Source organism: Leptonychotes weddellii, chromosome 6, assembly GCF_054177405.1.
Source record: "Leptonychotes weddellii isolate Sample4059 chromosome 6, ASM5417740v2, whole genome shotgun sequence".
Lineage (NCBI taxonomy): Eukaryota > Metazoa > Chordata > Mammalia > Carnivora > Phocidae > Leptonychotes > Leptonychotes weddellii.
Window position 1 is genome coordinate 5,916,841 of NC_138374.1, and position 19,843 is coordinate 5,936,683.

The window sequence follows — 19,843 nt, forward strand, 5'->3', positions numbered from 1 at the left end:
CCAGTTCTTTGAAAAGATCAATAAAATTGATGAACTTCTAATCAAACTAATCAAGAAAAAAAAAAGACAAAAGTTGGCAATATCAGGAATGAAAAGAGGGCTACCACAACAAACACCTTAAGACATTAACAGGATAATATGGAACACTGTGAACCTATACATCTGACAACAGCTAAAATACACTTTCATTCCTCAAGAAGAAAAAGTCAACTTTATCTATGAAAAGAAATTAAACTCATTGTGAAAAACTTTCAATAAAGCCAACTCTAGGTTAAGATAATTTCACTAGTAAATTCTAACAAACCTTTAGGGAAGAAACAATAACTCTACACGCCTAAAAACCAGAAGAGGAAACACTTGCAAAGGGATTTAATAAGGCCAGCAGGGCTCTAGTACTGACAGCAGACAAAACCACTACAAGACCAGAACCGTGATCACACTACAGGATAGAACCATCCTCACAAACAGACACAAAAATCCTCAACACCGTATTAGCACACGGAATCCCAGGGATACCCAAGAATGACACATGCCAACAAAGTGGGGTTTATCTCAGGAATGCAAAGCTGGTTTAACATTCAAAAAACCTGAACGAGCTCTAGCACATCAAGAGATTAAAGAAGGAAAACCATGTGGTCATTTCAATGTGTATACCAATAAACTGACAAAAATTCCACATCCATTCATGGTAAAAACTAGGAATAGAAGGGAACATTCTTAACTTGATAAAGGGCATCTACAAAAACCCACAGCTGATGCTATACTTCCTAGTAAAAGACAGCAAGCTTTCTCCCTGAGATCTAAGGATTTGGGGCAGGGCAGGGGCTGACCACCAAGAGGTAGCAAGACGGAATTTTTGGAGTGATGGAACTGTTCTGCGTCATGATTTTGGCAGGAGACACATATCTGTATGTTTCTCAAAGCTTGAAGGACTATACACCACCAAAAGTAAATTTTACTATATGTAAACTAAAACAAATATAGAGACAAAGCACCTGAAGATTATAAATTGATAAAATACACACACAGAATAACTGATAACAATGTATGTGTAGGGTGATGGCTAGACTGTACTTATATTTTAAAAAAAGGAAGACATATTATTTATATTACCTTCCTGATCTAGTACCTACTACTAGAATTTTAAGTTAAATTAATAATGCCAACATAATAACTCTGGCAAAAACAAAAGAACTATGGGTGTATGAGAACATTTTTTGCTGAGATGCTCACACTTTTCTCTTCACTAAGTTCTTGGGCTTTACAGAGATTTCGATGCTCTGTCATCTCCTTCCTATTAGTGTATTCGGTGCTGAATATCAAAACTGTACTCCTGCCTTCCCATTAAAGACAATGGAGAGTTACTAGAAACAGTCGAGGTCTTCATTCCAGGGTCAGTCACATCTCACTCAGGGAAAACATTATAACCAGTAGGGTATTTACTCTTAGGAAGCAAGACCTGTTTCTATAGTTTCAATATGTAGTAGGCCACACGGAGAGGAGTCTCATCTGATTTACCAAGTCAGGAAAGAGCACCACTTAAAATCCCTGATTACCCACATAAAAGACAAGAATGAATACAACCTATCTATCTTTTCATACGGTCAGTAGAGATTATTACCTTTCTACAGGTTAAGCTGCTGGAAAAGAAATTTCCACAAAGAACCATTGGATTTACCTTGTTTTCTTCTTAGTTGAAGACAGCAGCTTGATGGACTGAAGGAGAAGGAATGACAACCGAGATTCAAATATACTGAGGAGCTTGATCACTTCTTCTCGATTAAGACTAGGAGAGGAATCCGCAGCTGGAGTGGACTCATCACTCTTAGGCTGAAAACAACAAGAAATTAGTTTACCCAAGCTGCCCGAGAGTGACAGCTTCATAGTGAAGTGAAGGGACCACAGTTGCACTCACCCCATAAACTTATTAGCCAAAAGCAAAACCAACAAAAGGAAACCCCAGGTCATTTGTTTTCCTCCAGGCACAGCCTGTTGAAATGTGATGAGCCTCCCACCCCGGAGATCACTCTGATAGACTAAAACCTGTGAAAAATGCCTCACACCTAACAGGCACTTACATAGAAGAAATTAATCCCGAATGGAAATCTCCCACTTTGCAACACTGCAGTAAAGGAGCAAGATGGAAACGGGCACGCTACAGGGTTGGACAAACCGGGGCTGGAAGAGGTAACAGGCTGGTGGACCACGGGGGATTCAGGGAAGCTTTCAGCAACAGCAGAAGGCAGCATGAACGCTGGAATGCCAGGCAAACTAGAACTGCTTTCCAAGGAGCTTAAGCCTATTCATTGTTCAACTGCTCCCCAGCAGCAGTTCAGTAGAAATTATAAAAGAGCTATGCACCTCTTTCTTTCTTAAAAACAAACAGAACAACAACAAAAAAGAATAAAAAAAAAGCAAAAGGAAAATACAACAGAGATGTTATGCTACTGGGGTCTTACTAAGCTCTACGTGGTTAAAGAAAAAAAAATTTTAATATAAAAGATATAGTTCCAACTTAAAGAGTTTAATAATCCCACCAAGAAAATATACTAGATCACTGTTAATGTGTTTTATGCAAAGCACATATATGTATATATGTCCATATATACACATACACACATCATACACCTCACACACACATATACCCCACATGCTCACTATATATGTTCACCATTTAGCTTAAGACACACAAAAAACAAAGATAAATATTTTCTCCATTTACCTGGTCAAATTCCTCTACAAGCTCCTTTCTGATGAGCTGGAATGCATGCTTAGTTCTCACCATTATATCAAGAGCCCCAGATAGTGTTTTTAATTTTCCAACATTGCTATTCTGACCTAGAGTGTTAAAAACACAAAAATGATCATTCCTTTAAATATAAATCTAGAAACCCATCCAATGTCAATGTATTAATGAAAACTGATTTTCAAATGCTATAATAGTAGCTCACGAGAATCTCAACAAATTTTCTAAAATTCAACTTTTAATAATTATCCCTAAATAAAAATATTAAGTCTACAAAACAACAAGTAACAATTGTCTCCCTGCCTTACCATTTGGTTCTGTCAGGGTGAGAACACAGCCTATCTGAAATAAGACCGGAATGTAAGGTCAAAGAAACCAGCTGGGACAAGTCTGGTCCAAAAGCCCCCAAATCTTTACATTACTTTTTTCAGGTACTCAATTTTTAAACATTTTTTAGAAGGAAAATTAACCATACTTATCATCTTAGCAAATTTGTTCCCAGTATCTGTTTCTATGAAAATGATGCCTGCTCTCTTGAAGGAATTCAAACATGGCAGAAAATTCAAAGATGCAAATGAAAATAGGTCACCCAAAACCCACCCCCCAGAAAGAGCTACTGTTAATCCTGCCATCTAGTATACACTGGCAAAAAGTTAAAAATACTTTCAGTAAAAAGTTTTTGTGTGTGTTTTTTTTTAAAGATTTATTTTTCTTGGGTGGGGGTGGGGGGAGGGAAGGGAGAGAGAGTCCCAAGCAAACTTCACACTGAGTGGAGCCTGACATGGGGCTCGATCTCATGACCTTGAGTCACAACCTCTGCCAAAATCAAGAGCCAGATGCTTAACTGACTGTGCCACCCAGGTGTCCCAGTAAAAAGTATTTTTAAAAACTGTTTTGAATAGGTAATACATTCTCAAAATGTATAAAATCTGAATCAGAAAACAGTGAAAGCCTTCCTCCTGGCTCCCAGAGACAGCAATGTTATCACTTTCTTGTGCATCCTTCAGGGATACTCTACTGAAAGAGTCTCATCTACCTGGTTAAGTATTACATTTATTTTAATTTTATACAAGAAAACAACTGAAATAAAATCAAATGAACAGCTGCACTTCAAAGAAACGTTTGTTTCTTTACCACATGAGAGCTAGTTCTCCAAAGACCCCTGCTGCAGAAGGGGAGCAGGTGGGCAAGAGCGGGAGAACTCAGGCAAACACATTCAGTGTGGGGCAGCGACTCCCTCCCTGCTGTGGCCTGCCCTAACCAAGCCAGCTCCTCCACCTGCCTCCTTCCCTTCCCTTCCCTTCCCGTATAGCTCTAACCTTGCTCAGGATCTACAGTTCTAGTTCCGTAATCCACAGCTGCCAGTACCCACTGTAGGTTTAAAGAAATTCAATGGGACCACTGCTTCTCTCTGTTGTTCATGTGATTTATATCTCTAATGGCCTCAAGTGACCGGTCATATTTTTTTTTCCAAGTAAGAGAGCATGGGCTATATTTCAGTATTTCTACGAACATAAATAGGTCACAGAACACAATCAAATCCATTTTCTAAACTTCAAGAAGTATAGAGACTTCTCCTGGCCCCTACCCAAAGCCGTTAACTATGGGCAAATTAAAAAGAAAACAACATTATTTACATTCAAGAGAGATCCCCACGTCTGTCTCACTCTAAGACAATCCAACACGAAGTCAGTGCACACAGATCTGTAAAATGATAAAGTTAAGACTTACTGGTCATTTGGAATTCTGCAAATGCCACTCTTTCTAACTGTACTCTAAGTAGTTCACAGGGAGCATCTTTGAGAAGCTGAAAAAGCTTAACAGCTTTGCTATAATGAAGATCTGCCAGCACCCGGTGCTGCTTCCTAAGATGTTCATCACCAACCTAGAATCAAAAATAAAATAAAAAGACAAATCTTAAAGCCTGGGTTTCACTATAACTACTTAACCAAGTCTCTGGATCACTAAATGTTATTTAGTGTCATTATTTTTCTAGAAGTCTTATAGTTTTAGTTCTTACAGTTAGGTGTTTAATCCACTTTTGGTTAATTTTTGTATATGAGGCGCTGGAGTCCAACTCCAGCATGTGGACATCCAGCTGTCCTGGCACTATCAGCTGAAAAAACAATTCTTTCCCCATTGGGTTGTCTTGGAATGCTAAAGCTTGCTTTTGCCTTGAGGATACTAGGCCATCTGGGCAAGCCTGAATTTTGGTTAGGATGTCCTGGGGCAAGGGGAAGAGTGTCCAGGGGCCAGCTTAAAGTGAAAAGAAATCCTCTCTGATTAAGCTGGACCTCAAAGGACAGTATTCTCAGGATAAGGGCACCCAGAAGAAGGCCCATACCCAAGGGACTGCAAGGTAAGTTGTCTTGGTCCTGAGCTAAGTAAAGGGAAAGAGCAACACGAACAAAAAAACATTCCTGAGAAACTTCAAACACAAGATTCCTTGGCAGAAGCCAAGCAACCATTCTGAAGGAAGGTACCTTCAACCTGGGCCTCTATTTATTCTTAGACACACATGCATCTGAGTACCAGGATTCATGTACAAGGTTGTTCACAGCAGATTACTTCTAATAGCCTCACACTAAAACGATCCAAAAGTTCAGAAATCACAAAATGGATAAACTGTGATATATTCATTAAATGAATACTAGTGAACTAAGAAAATGCACCAACCAGGAGGAATCTCAAAAACACCATGTCTAGTGAAAGGCAATAAACCACAGAATACGTACAGTATGATTTCTCCTATAAAGTTCACCACCAGGTAAAATGTTTAAGTGGTAAAACAGAAAAGGTGCAGACATACTGGAAAATCCAGGACAGTAGTTACTCCGGGTGGGTCTGGAGGGAGACTTGGTGGGGAGGGGGTGGCGCACAGAAGATAAGTAATTTCACAAAATAATACCCAATCAATTATTGTAGAGAAAAATATGCAGCAGAGGCGAGAGCGGAAAATCACCTACACTGCAAGTTTTTCTAAAGCAGCTAACAGAATAGATGGCATTTAAATAGATAGTGAAATATAAGAAAAACAACCAGACACTTTTAAATGGACTTGGCATTGAACTTAAGTTTGGAATGGCAATACCTGATTTCTCAGACAACTGTGGTACATGGACGCCAGCCTGTGATGGATGGTTGCGGCTCGGTACTGACAAAGAGGCTGTCGAGCAGAGACTGAGTCCACATCACAGTATTTCAAGGACTTCATCATAGCCTCACTGACTTCTTTTTCAATCTGTTTTTTTTTTTTTTTTTAAGGGGGAGGAGAAAAAAATGACAAGCCTATAATCTTAAATAAAAATATTTAAATCCTGCTTGTTACGGAAAATATGCTCAATATGTTAAAGGCATAAAGTTGAAGACTTCTTTTATAGCCCCGCAAATATTATTACCTGCTCCTGAGCTTTCCTAGATAATGGAGCATAATCTTGCTGTAGAGTTGCCATCGTGAAATAAGTCGTGGACAATTCCCAATTCACTGAATCCCAAACAGCCGGGTGTATGTCTCGTGTCCCCAGTGACCTCAGAGCTTTCAAATAGTAATCAACAGCCTGCGAGGGAGGGAAAGATCCAGTTCTGATACGCCAACAACATATGAAAATAAAACATACTTTAAAATCACCCAGATGTTAATTTGGTGTGGGAACAATTTACAGAAGGGCAATATTGTGAGGAAAGGAAAAAACCGTATCAATGAAACTGTTGCAATAAGGCAAGCCAGTTCAAGTGGACTGCAAGCCCTCCCCATTTCCAGGGCGAGTCCAGCATAAGCCTTAGTGCCTTCTGACTCATGCTCATGCACGAAGATGCATTTCCTTTGTTTTTTTTTCCTTTCTAAATGAAAATTTGTTTATATAACTAGTAAGCTAGAAAAAACTAACTTGATGAGCCCAAGGATAAAAAATTGCTGGATCTGACTGTAAAAAGCAACCCCTTCCACCCTTTCCCACCTCCAGCCTAAAGGGCATGGTCATTATATTTAAGCAAATAAAATCACATTTAATTCCATCACCTAGCAATAATTTCTACATTTCTTGTGTGTATCATCTACATTTTTCTGTGTATCTGTAAACTTAAAAAAACTATAAAAAGGATTTTAAAATCTCCCATGCCATGGGGCACCTGGGTGGTGCATCTGACTCTTGGTTTCAGCTCGGGTCGTGAGATCGAGCCCCGCCTGCATCTGGCTCTGTGCTCAGCAGGTAGTCAGTCTGCTTGTTCTCTCTCCCCCTCTCCCTCCTCCTCCCATACTCGCACTCTAATAAATAAATAAATCTTAAAAAAAAAAAAATATCCTATGCCACAAACATTCTTCACTAGTATTCACATAGCTGTGAAGTACTTGTTAAAGGAGTGCTCTTGGGTTGCCTGGGTGGCTCAGTCGGTTAAGCATCTGACTCTTGGTTTCAGTTCAGGTCATGATCTGAGATGGAGCCCCACCGCTGGCTCTGCATGGAGTCGGCTTGTCCTTCTCCCTCCCCCCCGCCCCTCCCTGCCCCCCCTCAAAATAAATAAAATCTTGAAAAAAAAAAAAAAGGTGAGCTCTTGTTCCAACACCGGATGTTACCACTTGCCAAAATACTTGGCAATTCGATAAACAAAAGAAACTCAATTTTTAAATTTCATAAAAATTTAAAATTTCTTACATATTAACCACTTTTTTTTAATGTGTATGAATTTTTTGTTCAAGATTATTTGCCGCTGGGGCGCCTGGGTGGCTCAGTCGTTAAGCGTCTGCCTTCGGCTCAGGTCATGATCCCAGGGTCCTGGGATTGAGCCTCGCACTGGGCTCCCTGCTCGTCTGGAGGCCTGCTTCTCCCTCTCCCACTCCCCCTGCTTGTGTTCCCTCTCTCGCTGTGTCTCTCTCTGTCAAATAAATAAATAAAATCTTTAAAAAAAAAAAAAGGATTTGCCCCTTAATGAGCACTGGGTATTGAATCACAGACCTGTACCTCTGAAACCAATAATACATTACATGTTAATTAAAAAAAAAAAAGATTATTTGCCCTTTTGTCTATTGGGGCAGTTTATTTCCAATGATTATTTATTTTTAAAGTAAGCATTATGTGCAAACGTGGGGCTCGAACTCCCAACCCGGAGACCAAGAGTCGTGTGCTCTACCAACTGAGCCAGCCACGCACCCCTGTCTTCAATGGTTCTTAACTCTTCTTCATATATGAAGGGTTTATCCACCTCTGATCTGTTCTGTGTTATCAATATTTTCACTAGACTGGGGTCTGCTTTTCAATTTTGCTTTCTTTTGTGCATTTGGGAATTGTTATTTTTACACATTTAAATGTATCCATCGTCTACTCCGTGACCCCAGCTATTGTGTTGTGCTGGTCTCATCACACAAAGCTTCTCCTCCACTTTCTCCTGGCACTTTCTCAGTTACCCTTCTCCACGTCAGCCTTTAATCCACCTGATGTCTCCTCTGCTTACGCCAACATGACTCACTGAATAATCATCTTTTCAACATGCCACCCTCAACACTACATTCTCGCATTCTCGGGCCGGTCTCTGAGTGTTCTGTCTCCTCCTGTGCCGTCACCACAGTTCTAGTTAGCTTTACAATATTTTCAGGGAGCGATGGCAAAGGTAAATGGCAATTAGGTGTAAATGGATGAGGTCCGACACGCAAGCAGGTGTGTTACCTTATTGTAATACAAGCCTTCTTCTGGTGAGAATTCCCGCTTAAATTCATCGCTGGCACCACAGTGCGCCTGCGCACAAATCCGCATGAGTCTCCCCGTGTTACACAACAGAAGGGCAGCATTCGTGGCATCATCAATCGACTCAAAGTTGTGAATTCCTTTTTCAAAACAAGAAAAGCTTTTTTTCCACAACTGCTGCTCCGCGGTAGACACGCTTTTGCTCACTGCACCAAAAAAAGAGAAAAAAACACATGTAAGCAGACATCAGTGTCAACCCTCTGCACGTCCCAGGAAAGGACAAGGGCAGGAGGACAGGGACAGGACAGCTAAGGAACCAGCTGTGTGCAGCCATCGCAGTGACCTGCTTGCATCATACCCCCCTCAAATTCATGGCGAGGCCCTAACCCCAATGTGACTGTATTTGGAGACAGGGCCTGTAAAGAGGTAATTAAAGTTAGACCAGGTCATAAGATGGGGCCCGGATCCCACATGACGGGTGTTCTTCTAAGAGAAACAGACACAAGGGGCACACGCATGGAGAAGACCAGGTAAGGACACAGCAAGAAGGTGGCCATCCGCAAGCCACGGAGAGAGGCTTCAGAAAAACCCAACCTTGCTGGCACCTTGATCTTGGACTTCCAGCTTCCAACTTGTGAGAAGTAGGATTTCTGTCTTAACCCACCCGATCTGTGGTATTGTTATGGCAGCCTGAGCAGATTCATACAATACTCAAACATGGCCCTCTTTCACTATAAACTGATATGAAAACAAGCAAATAAAAACATCTGAGCAAAGCCCTATTTTATAAAGATTCAAAACACATGGTCCCACGGAGTTGTAAGAGGTATGATCTGGGTTGTATCTAATTCTCCTACGTTTCTACCACTTTGCGTGCTCCTTCAAGGACTGCCCTCTCCAGATACACCTCAAAAGCACAGGTTCTTACATAACAAAACACTTTAAAAAGCATGACCTCTTTGTATCCCCAGTGCCAAGCACAGTTCACAAACAACCAGGCACACACACACTTCCTCAACTTACCCGCTGTCCTCCATACTACTGCGCCCTATTCCTTCCTTACGCTGGGTCGTCTTGACATTTCCAGCATTCTCATGGATCTAACTATCCCCTCCCTATATCATCTGAGTGATCCCCAACCTATGTCTTGCTAACCCCAAAAGCTCTAAGTACAGGTTTCTAACCAACAACTGAGCCAGACCTTCCACTCACATGTCTACCCGTATCTCAAACTTGACACAGGCCCAGCTGAATCCGTCATCCTCTGCCCGAATCACAAAAGACCACTTGCTGCTACCCTCACAATCCACTGGACGCTGCATCTCTAGTCCTTCTCAATGTTGCCTATTCAGTCTGGACAGCACACCCTTGCCCGTATCTGCCTGTTGATATCCTACGTCATGCACCAATCTGCTCAAACCACACCTTCTTTCCAAAAGCACTCAAAAAGCCTTACAACTTCAATAAACATCTCCTTTCCCCACTCTTCTACTGTACTGCATCTGTGCTTATGGCATTTTTCAAAAATTTGTATTTCTTTATATTTTTAAAAAATATTTTATTTATTTGACAGAGAGAGATACAGCGAGAGAGGGAACACAAGCAGGGGGAGTGGAAGAAGGAGAAGCAGGCTTCCCGCTGAGCAGGGAGCCCGATGTGGGGCTCGATCCCAGGACCCTGGGATCATGACCTGAGCTGAAGGCAGACGCTTAATGACTGAGCCACCCAGGTGCCCCTCTTTTATTTTTTTTTAAGACTTTGTTTTTATGTAATCTCTACACCCAACATGGGGCTTTAACTCACAACCCCGAGATCGAGTCACATGCTCTACCAACAGAGCCAGGCTGGCACCCCAAAGATCTGTATTTCTCTGGCTTCCTGACATGAAAGAGGACTATGTTTTAGTCAATTACACATGCAGCACAGAGCCTAGCACAGGCTGGCTGTGCGCTTCACATCTGAACTGATCAGATGGAGAATGGAGGACAATGAAATGATGAATCTCAAAGGGAAATGTATTTTCCTATCTTTATTTCTCAAGAACTTAAAAATAAAAGACTCATCAACAGAGCACCCCTTTCTACATCAAGTCAAGTGCCACAATTCTTTGCTCAGACCATAAAATCAGCACGATTTTCTAAGAGAAGAGGCAATAAAGAGCGGACTCCAAAGAGATACTCACCTACTCGTTCACTCTGCAGTGCAGCAGCCTGATTCATGTAAAACACACCAATTTCATTTCTAATGTTACCCATTCTCTTCAATACTTGTACGTAGTGTTCTGGGTTCTGGCTTTTTAAGTCACTAAATTGCAAGATTTCATTAGCAGCTTCGTAACATTTACAACTGACTGAAAGCTGACTCTCTAAGTCTGTAGACAAATCAGTTGCCCATGCAAATCCTTGAAAGAAAAAGAAGGAAACATCACCATGAGTCCCGAGAACCCTTTTTCCTTAGTATCCATGTAATCTCCTATTTTTAAGACAGTAAAGAAATCCAAAATGGTATAACCCTACTAGGATTTAATCAATACATCTAAAATTTTACGTCTTAAAGTAAAGACCTTTTAATTTAGAAAACTATGTTTTCCTGGGATATTAATGTTTTAATAAAGAAATATTTTCCTGACCAAAAATACCAAACAACTTCCATGATCTGGATTTTACCAAGCACACTTGCTCATTGGTACAGACTTGAAGTTCACTGATACGAGGTAAAACATTTTTTTTCCTTTTTAATTAATGGAAATAGTTCTTGAAATAGAGCTGACTGCTACAAGAGGCTACTTACGTACCTTACAGTTTGCAATGTCCGTTTACCTCACTGAAGAAGCTGCTACATAAGCTCTCAAAGACTCCAACAGGCCATCTGGTGGGACTGGAGTAAACTCAGGTGCAGGGCCCAAAATTCAAGGGGAAAAAAGGGAACACCCCTGCTGCTAACACTGGCATCCACGAGAGATGTCACTCTCACACAGAAGTGTTTTAAATGAAATTAACTTGATGAAACTGATCATTTGAGAAACTCAAGAGAGAAGAGGAAGAAAGAGCGCCAAAGTGAGGAAATACTACGTTTCCCCCAATGTACTTCTCCAGATGTGTCAATGTCCAAAAATTTTGGTGAGGTGGATATCAAATAACATCAACACTTTAAGAGCAAAATACGACAATGCCATGATAGAAGGACGGATCTCCGAGCTCATTTACCACCCTGACCACAGTGAGCTTACAACTGTAACTAAGGATATAGTCGCTGTGGACTAATTCTATCTCCCAGTTTTAAAATCGAACAACTCTAAAACAAAGTAATATATTCAGTAAGACAGTCAGCCATGAACTAAGTTTAAAAAAGTGATCTCTGGATCTGGGCCCCCAGAAATCATTTAGAAGGTAATTCACTCCCTTTTACCAACTGTTATACCTTTCCAAAAGAAAACCATGGCTTGGTTCACTGACTACAAGGTTACCTAGGAAAACCTCACGAAAAGACAGAGTAAAAAAGTCAACACAATTGTCTTAGAGCTTATTTTATCTTTAGTCCTAGTTGTATAATTAGTAACTACGAAATACTTTGAAATCATTTTACACACAAATACACAAGGGATCATGTTCAATTTTAAAATGAAGCAATCAATGAAACAAAACTGCAATATCAAAACACTAATATTTTCGCCACTTTCCTGGACATATTCCGATAAGCATAAGCTGGACGGAATAATCCCCACATGAATCGAATGCTGGGTCTCACTGGCATACCTTGACAACTGGACTCCCTGTGGAGGCTGTGTAGTATCTCCTGATCTTCTTTTGTTTGATAATTAAACTCCTCAAGATGTGCTGCTCTGTTGTTCGCATTCTGGGCCAGCATCAGTTGGATGTCGCCACAGAGCGTCAAATACTGAGACAGAAATAGCAGCACTTCCGAAAGCATGTTGGTACAGAGGCAGCAGTAAGTATCTGGGCAGAAGGGGTGCAAAAGAGAAAAAGACACCAGTGTATTAGAAATTAATGAATACAGTGAATATTAATTTGTTACTAGCTGAAAGCTTTGTACCACTGTATCTATTCTAAATTTATATTATGTCAGATATCACATATGGCTTTATGTATCTCAAAAGGAAGAGATAATCAACCAGAGCAGAAAATAAAATACGAAGTAACACACTCAAGACTGGAAAAAGTTATTTCAAAGTTAAATTTTACAACAGAAATAGGAGTAAAACTTCACTGTGATTCAGATGCCTTTTCTGTTCTCCCCTCCCAATGTCTATGAAGTGTATTAATTTACAATGACTTACCGTGGCTCTGCAAAGCTAATTTAATGTATCGTAACGCTCTTCCATATTTCTGAAGACTCATGGCAGCATCAGACAAAACATAATAGGCCTTTGATGACTTGAGAATCAGCTGGAGTTTCATTTTATGTTGCCAAGAACCAGGGATCATTCCAGATTGACTGGAATAATTACCCTTCTGAAGGGAGCCCACTACGACAATGGAGGAGGAGAAAGGAAGCACATTTTATTTGAATGTAAGTCTCACTATAAATAACGTTTCTTGACAGACAGTCCAGGCTTAGGTACTATGGCTACAAGACTGGTAAATACTGTGCTTTACTACTTAACCACAGAGTAAAATGGCAGTGTTTCAATAGACCCTCACTGGGATTTCTGAAGGCTCTCTGCTCCCTGCTGCCGTCAACTCTGTCATGCTCTTTCAGGGTCACTGACATAACTCATGACTGGCATGTCCTTTCTCCAGTCTATGTATTAACCTGCCAGGGGGTTTACCTTCCTTAAACAAGCTTTAATTATAGTGGGACCCCTGTTCTAGAACACTGAAATGGCTCCGTACCACTTATTAAGTCCTGTCTAAGCATCTTAGCCCACTTCCTAGGTGACATTTTTGTCTTCCTCCCCAGTATTCCACCCTTACTACTCATCAGCCAAAGTCAAGTTACTGCTTGTTGCCCACATAGATGCCTATTTTTCCCACCTCCTCTCTTAGTGAACTGTTTCCTCCACCAGGAACAGGCTTTATTTAATAAAGCCCAGCCTACTACTACCTTCTTCATCTAACAAATGATCACTTTTGTGCAAAGCACTATGCTAGGCACCAGAAACCGTGACGTGAAATTCTTTGTTCTCCATCCTTAGAGATCTCGCACACTAGAGGTAGAGATAGGCTGCTAACACAAACCACAGCAAAATCTATTATTAAGTGCAATGACAGAGATAAGAACAAAATGCTGTGGGAATCCCCCTCCCCAGTCTGAGCCTCAAGATGTCTCATTTTTTGATCAGTGACAACATGCATCTTTCAAACCAATGAAAGGTACTTATAATCTCTCTTATGGTTTTAATTGTGCATGTATTTCTTTTTCCTCTGTTATTGTATGCATTCTCTGTGTGTGAGGCTTGGTGAGAACACCAGAATTGAATAAGACACAATTTTTGCTCACAATTGTATTGGTGTGTGCGCATAAAACCATTCAACACAGCTAACTATGACATAAGGCAGGCTTCAGTTAAGTGCTCAAGGACAAAGTGGTAGGAGAATCAATTCTGACTAGAGAGAGAGGTGAGCATAAATCTCTTGAACATCAGCAGGATTTTCAACAGCTGAGCTGGGGACGAAGAAAGAGAGAAAAGGCATTTCAAAAAAAAGAATACCATAAAAAAGGCAGAGATGTCTCAAGTCCTGGTGTTCTCCTCACGGTATAAAGGCTGAAGCCGGGCACACAGGAAGCAGTACTTAAATGCTACGGCAATAAATTTACTCCCCCCACATACAACTTATATTCATGAAGAGAAAAATCAGGAAAGCTCTTGGTATTTCAAACATACAGGCTTCCAAAACATTTTTTTTAATTTAAGCAACTGAAAGTGATTTTTTAAAAGTCCACATGTTCTTCATGAAGTGACTTTCCTGAGGAACAAATTAGACAATTTATAAGCGACCTTTCTAGCTTATTCAAGGCCCACTCAGTAACAAAAGCCAACAACCCCATGGCGCTTATTACGTGCAGTTCTAAGTACTTCACACATATTAATTCATTTAATCCATATAAAAACTTTAAAGTAGGCACTACTGTCTCCATTTTGAGAGTGGAAAAAAAAAATAAGGTTCAAAAATGTGGAACTTGCCTTAGCAAAGCCAAGACTGAGGCTAGGCAGTTTGGTTCCGAAGTCTGCTCTTAAACACACGACTGCTTTTACTGAAGCAGTAATTTCTTATGAGAACCCTACTGAGCTGAGGGCACTGAGCTGAGGGCATTAGCTCCTCGCTGCAGGGAACTGGAAGAAGCGGAACTTATTAGGAATATCTATAAAGGGTCAAAATTATCCTTTGTTTTATATTTTGAATGAAATGGTATTTTCCCCTACTTTCCATTCACACGATATCCTTCTGAATTCCTTTCAATGAATGCCTTAATTGACATAAGTCTGCTGTTGATAAAGGACTAGCATACTATTCTATAGAAAAGTCCTTATTTGCACATCAATTCAACTTACTTTTGTCCAAAAACAAGGCCATCTGCTTCTCCAGACCCTCAGGACCCCCCCTTGTGGAGTCATCTTCATATTTTAATGGGATTGGGGTGTTGGGGTCAGCTGCAGGAAGGTCGCTTTCTTTTTTAATGCTGCTATCCACAGATTTTAACCCCTTTAAAAAAGGAGAAACATTTACTATACGCGTAACTGAAGGTCAACTAGAAACTAAATATAAGGCTCTGAACACATTTAGGAGTATTTAAATTTTGAAAACAGACTTGAAAAGACTACATTTTACTTGAAACGGTTGGGAAAAACTAATTTTCACTTTATGCTTAAAGGGGAAAAAAAGAATCATTCAGAAAAATGTTTAGACACCAATAAACAAGCGCTATGTGCATACCAAATATAAGTTTACTGAAACAGTGAAGACAAAATTAAGACTTACCTCCAGAACATAGCTAAGCACGAGTCTACAGCGCTCCTCTGTGTCATGGCAAACTGGAAACGTGCAACTGGGCTTCAGAAACAAACATTTAAAACTATTAATATGCTGCCCACGTGACAAACTCCACAGCTCTCAGCTCCTGGGAATTATTAAAACTCTACACATCAATAATTTCAAAATCTGCTGTGTATTCAGCTTTGTGAGGTAACTGATACTAAGGTTAATGTACTGCTTTCACTGCAGATAAAAGTGACGTAAGCATCCACAAAAACCTTGCCTAATAAAAAGATATTCCAAAGTATATGTTACTTTAAATTCTTAAGGTTTTAAAAATAATTCTATTATGAGAAAAAAACAAGAACGTGAGTAATGTTTTAGATACATGTATACCTAATCTAATAGGTGAGTTTAATCCTTAATTAGCACTGATACTTGGTAACACACAGTTAACAATATCATCAATTTAGCAGTAAGTATCACCAATGGTCTCATTGCATAATTTGTACAATTTATATGCTTAATTATGAGCAGAACCAGTTAACAACCTGTATCTACTAAGTGATCTTATGTGTAAGGGTCTCTGCGAGGCAGTTCATTTTCGGTGAATCCTTCAAGGCTGGAATGACTGTTCTCATTGTGCATCAAGCACAGATGTTAAGTAACCTGTCCGTGGGCACAGTCACTGAGCTGGAAATGAGGTGCTGAAGCCACGCTGACTGTAGTTTCAAAAGTACACTAATAAGGCAAAGCTAACAAAAGACCTGTTTATATGAATAATAGGACCGCATTTTTTGAGTGCTTCAGATATTGATAAAAAGTGCCATCTTTGTAAAAAACTGTAAACTAACATACCACTACGTCTTTGTCATCTACTTGCCCCATAAATCTAGGGTCTTGTGTTACAATGCAGTTCCCCAAATACACAGAACTTCTGCCATCAGTAATCTTGTTTATAATCAGGAAAAACTTTTTTTTTTTAAATTCCACTGGGGGGTTCAAGCTGAAAGTGCGCTAAAACTCAGATGGACAGTTAAGAACTTGTCCTGTAGTCATTTAGTCAAGTATTTCCTTAGCACCCATTACGTGTCCTCAACATGGGAGATACAAGAATGTCTATACGTACAGGGAGCTTCTGTTTTCATGAAGGGAAACAAACACAAGCTTTAGATACAGATTATGATCTCCATGAAGGAGATAAAAATATAGCATGCTCTGGCTAGAGTGGTCAGGGGAAAATCTTCAGAAGGAGCAACATTTCCATCAAGACTTTAGGCTTAAAAAAGGCAGCCATGAAAACTTCTGGGACGTGCCGAGCACACGCAACAGCAGAGGCCTCACATGGGCATGATCTTTCTTGATGAGCTTGAGGCAGGAAAAAAGGCAATGTGGCTATGGTAAATGAGAAGGGAAAGTGAAGAGTCAAAAAGACAGGCAATGTTTTTGGGCGACAGAGGTGTCCTCTAAAAATCTATCTGGATATAAAGTTTCCATCTGAAAGTCAAACTCAGAGCTTACGTTAAGAGATTATCTGTATATATGTCTATATTCAGTTTCGGGAATAGCCAGTCTTTTAAGGCTGACTTGGATCTGATCACAGGGAGGTAGGACTGGAAAGTAATTAGGATTTAGCAAACTGAAACGTAATTCTACTGTCTGCAAATGACCAATTGGGAAAAGAATAGTCAGTGCAGTCCATGTCAACAGAACTTAAAGGGTAGGAAGTGGTTAGAGTCTATCTGACCTTGACCAGGCTAGAGATGTGTCCAATCTAGCTGATATGGCCCAGTCACTGAAAAGTGCTGTCCTGTAGCACCGGGATAAGGTACCAGCTTCCCACAAATGGATCAACAAGCCACCCCTTGTCTGCTCTTATTCTACATTTACCAAGCAATCTACACATTCAGTTTCCCAGTAACCCAGAAACTGAGAATGAATACCCCGGTGAGGAGACAGGACTATACACTGGTCACTGCAAAGGAAAATCTCCTACATAAAAATTAATATACTGATGTGTGGTTTACACATCGTCTACCATTGGTTTGCATGTGGATCAGTTGCCCTGGGGTAATTATAAAACAGGTTTTAGTATTCATAAAGCTAATGATTACTAGGCCCTGGACCATGAAGGATCTACTGAATTTTTTTTTTTTTTTTTTTAGAGATTTGAAAGAGAAAGAGCGAGTGAGCAAGCGATTGCGAAAGCGCACGTGCACACACAAGCAGGAGGGGTGGAGGAAGAGGGAGAGACTCTGAAGCAGACTCTGCACTGAGCACGGAGCCTGACACGGAGCTCCATCTCAAGACCCTGAGATCATGACCTGAGCTGAAACCAAGAGTCGGAGTACGCCACCCAGGCGTCCCAGTAATGCCATCTTTTGAGAGGCTAGCTGTATTCAGTTAATAATTGTTTTTCCATTGATAAAACTTTAATACAATTTTACCATGCTTACTCGGATTTGATGAATGGATTTGTATTTTTCTGGAACTGACAATTCTCCAACAGACTTAATAATAGCTACTGCTTTGTTATCATCTGAGGGATCAGAACTGGTGCTATAGGATCCATTTTCATCGCTGTCCGGCATCTCTTCCTCCTCTTCACTGTAACTTTCATCAGAATTCTCATTTAAAGGAGATTCTGAACTTTCTTCTTTTTTAGGTTCATCTAATTGAAAAAGTTCTGAAAGCATGTAATTGGCTGAAGCAATAATCTTATAAAAAAAAAAGAAATACATGTGATTGTCATCAAAACTGAGCATTCTAAAGCGGAATAAATTTTACTACTGTACTAACAAATTTTAGGAGGTCTGCAAACAGGCTGTTTCCACACTGTAATACACACAGAACTGTTCTCAAGTCAAGGTTATCAATACCATGAAGGTTCTCCATAAAATCTTCATGGGTTATGTTTATTTCCTGCCATTATTCCATCCCCAGCCCCCTGTTCTTAAAAAACGGTGGCAACTGGAAATAAAAGTTTTCACAGGGAGTGTCATAACTAAAATATTAGCAAGACAACACTCCATATTAACTGAGAAACCAGAATTTCTCTTTACAAGCTATTAATTAATAAGGGTTTGATAAGCAACTGATATCTATTACATGATCTTTGGTTCCGGGGGGGGAACCCCCACTAGCTTAATGAAGGAAAAGTCCATCCTGGCATCTCTTAAAATTAGCATTTATATATTATTTATTCTACTCTATTATCTGTTGTTACTTTTGATCACGGACATTCAATAGTTTCAACACCCTTTCCTAACTTTCACATAAACTATTCAATTTCCACTAAATACCACCACCTCAATCGGCAATTAGATATTGAAGTCAGAAATTATTTTGCCATTTTTCTTCAAAAAGTGTTTTCTCTTGGTTTGGTCTCTAGAATAAACTTTTATATCCAACTAGATGTGGCTACGATTACAATTAACTTGGATCTTTAAAAAAACATTGCATATGCTCCATGCCTTTCCTTTTTTTTTTTTTTTTTTAAAGATTTTATTTATTTATTTGACAGAGAGAGACACAGCGAGAGAGGGGACACAAGCAGGGGGAGTGGGAGAGGGAGAAGCAGGCTTCCCGTGGAGCAGGGAGCCGGATGCGGGGCTCGATCCCAGGACCCTGGGATCATGACCTGAGCCGAAGACAGACGCTTAAGGACTGAGCCACCCAGGCGTCCCGCTCCATGCCTTTCCTAATTTAAATGGAATACAACTAGCATTACATCAAAAAGGAGTTGTCAGATTCAGACAACTGAGGGTAAGGGTGGTATAAAATTGTGGGGCACATGACTAAAAGATTATTTTAAGAGATGCTTTATATACTGAAGAAGCACAGAGTGTGAACCTTATTTATACAACAAAGTGATAACAAGGCCTGTTTGTGTAAATGGATCTTTTAAAAAATACTGTAAAATAGTTTTCCACCTTCTAGAAGTGCTAAGACAAAGGAAAACAACAGCACCACTGTTAAAATGACGAGTTCTAGAATTATAGAACAGTGTTATCCAACAGAAATGTAATGTCAGCCAGCCACGTATGAAATTTTAAATTTCTTGTAGCTAAATTATGAAAGGTAAAATCTGGTGAAATTCATTTTAATATATTAGTTCAATAACACAAAATATCATTTCAACATGCAATATCTACACCCAACCTTCAAAATTCAATGTGTACTTTACACTTAAAGCACACCTCAATTCAAATTAAGCACACTGTAAGCACCCAACAGCCACAAGTGGTTACTGGCTACCATAATGGGAAGGGCGGTTCAGACTATGAATTAAGAGGCTTTAAAGTCTAGTTAACAATCTTTCAGAATGCTAGAATATTTTTAAAGAGCATATAAATGTTAATCTTACTTGAGGATGTCTGCTTTTGTCCAACAATTTAACACAATTAAGAAGCAATGTTCTAATAGTCCCGTAGTGTTTCTTATTTTGATTCTTCTTCATCATCATGTTGCAAGCAACCCTAAAA

At 39.9% G+C, this 19,843-nt stretch overlaps 1 protein-coding gene across 3 annotated transcripts in view; it reads right to left on the minus strand.

Moving 5' to 3' along the window:
- The window catches only part of EDRF1 (erythroid differentiation regulatory factor 1), a 40,859-nt gene that overhangs the window by 7,575 nt on the left and 13,441 nt on the right, over positions 1–19,843 (minus strand). For all 3 annotated transcript variants that reach the window (XM_006735718.3, XM_006735717.3, XM_031030601.2), the window contains 13 exons: positions 19,726–19,837; positions 17,816–18,076; positions 15,366–15,437; positions 14,939–15,089; positions 12,722–12,910; positions 12,180–12,380; positions 10,607–10,825; positions 8,407–8,630; positions 6,145–6,303; positions 5,838–5,987; positions 4,478–4,631; positions 2,723–2,838; positions 1,679–1,830 (listed from right to left, as the gene is read on the minus strand). In XM_006735718.3, coding sequence (XP_006735781.1) covers positions 1,679–1,830; positions 2,723–2,838; positions 4,478–4,631; positions 5,838–5,987; positions 6,145–6,303; positions 8,407–8,630; positions 10,607–10,825; positions 12,180–12,380; positions 12,722–12,910; positions 14,939–15,089; positions 15,366–15,437; positions 17,816–18,076; positions 19,726–19,837 — 2,160 coding nt within the window. The remainder of the gene's footprint in view (positions 1–1,678; positions 1,831–2,722; positions 2,839–4,477; positions 4,632–5,837; positions 5,988–6,144; positions 6,304–8,406; positions 8,631–10,606; positions 10,826–12,179; positions 12,381–12,721; positions 12,911–14,938; positions 15,090–15,365; positions 15,438–17,815; positions 18,077–19,725; positions 19,838–19,843) is intronic.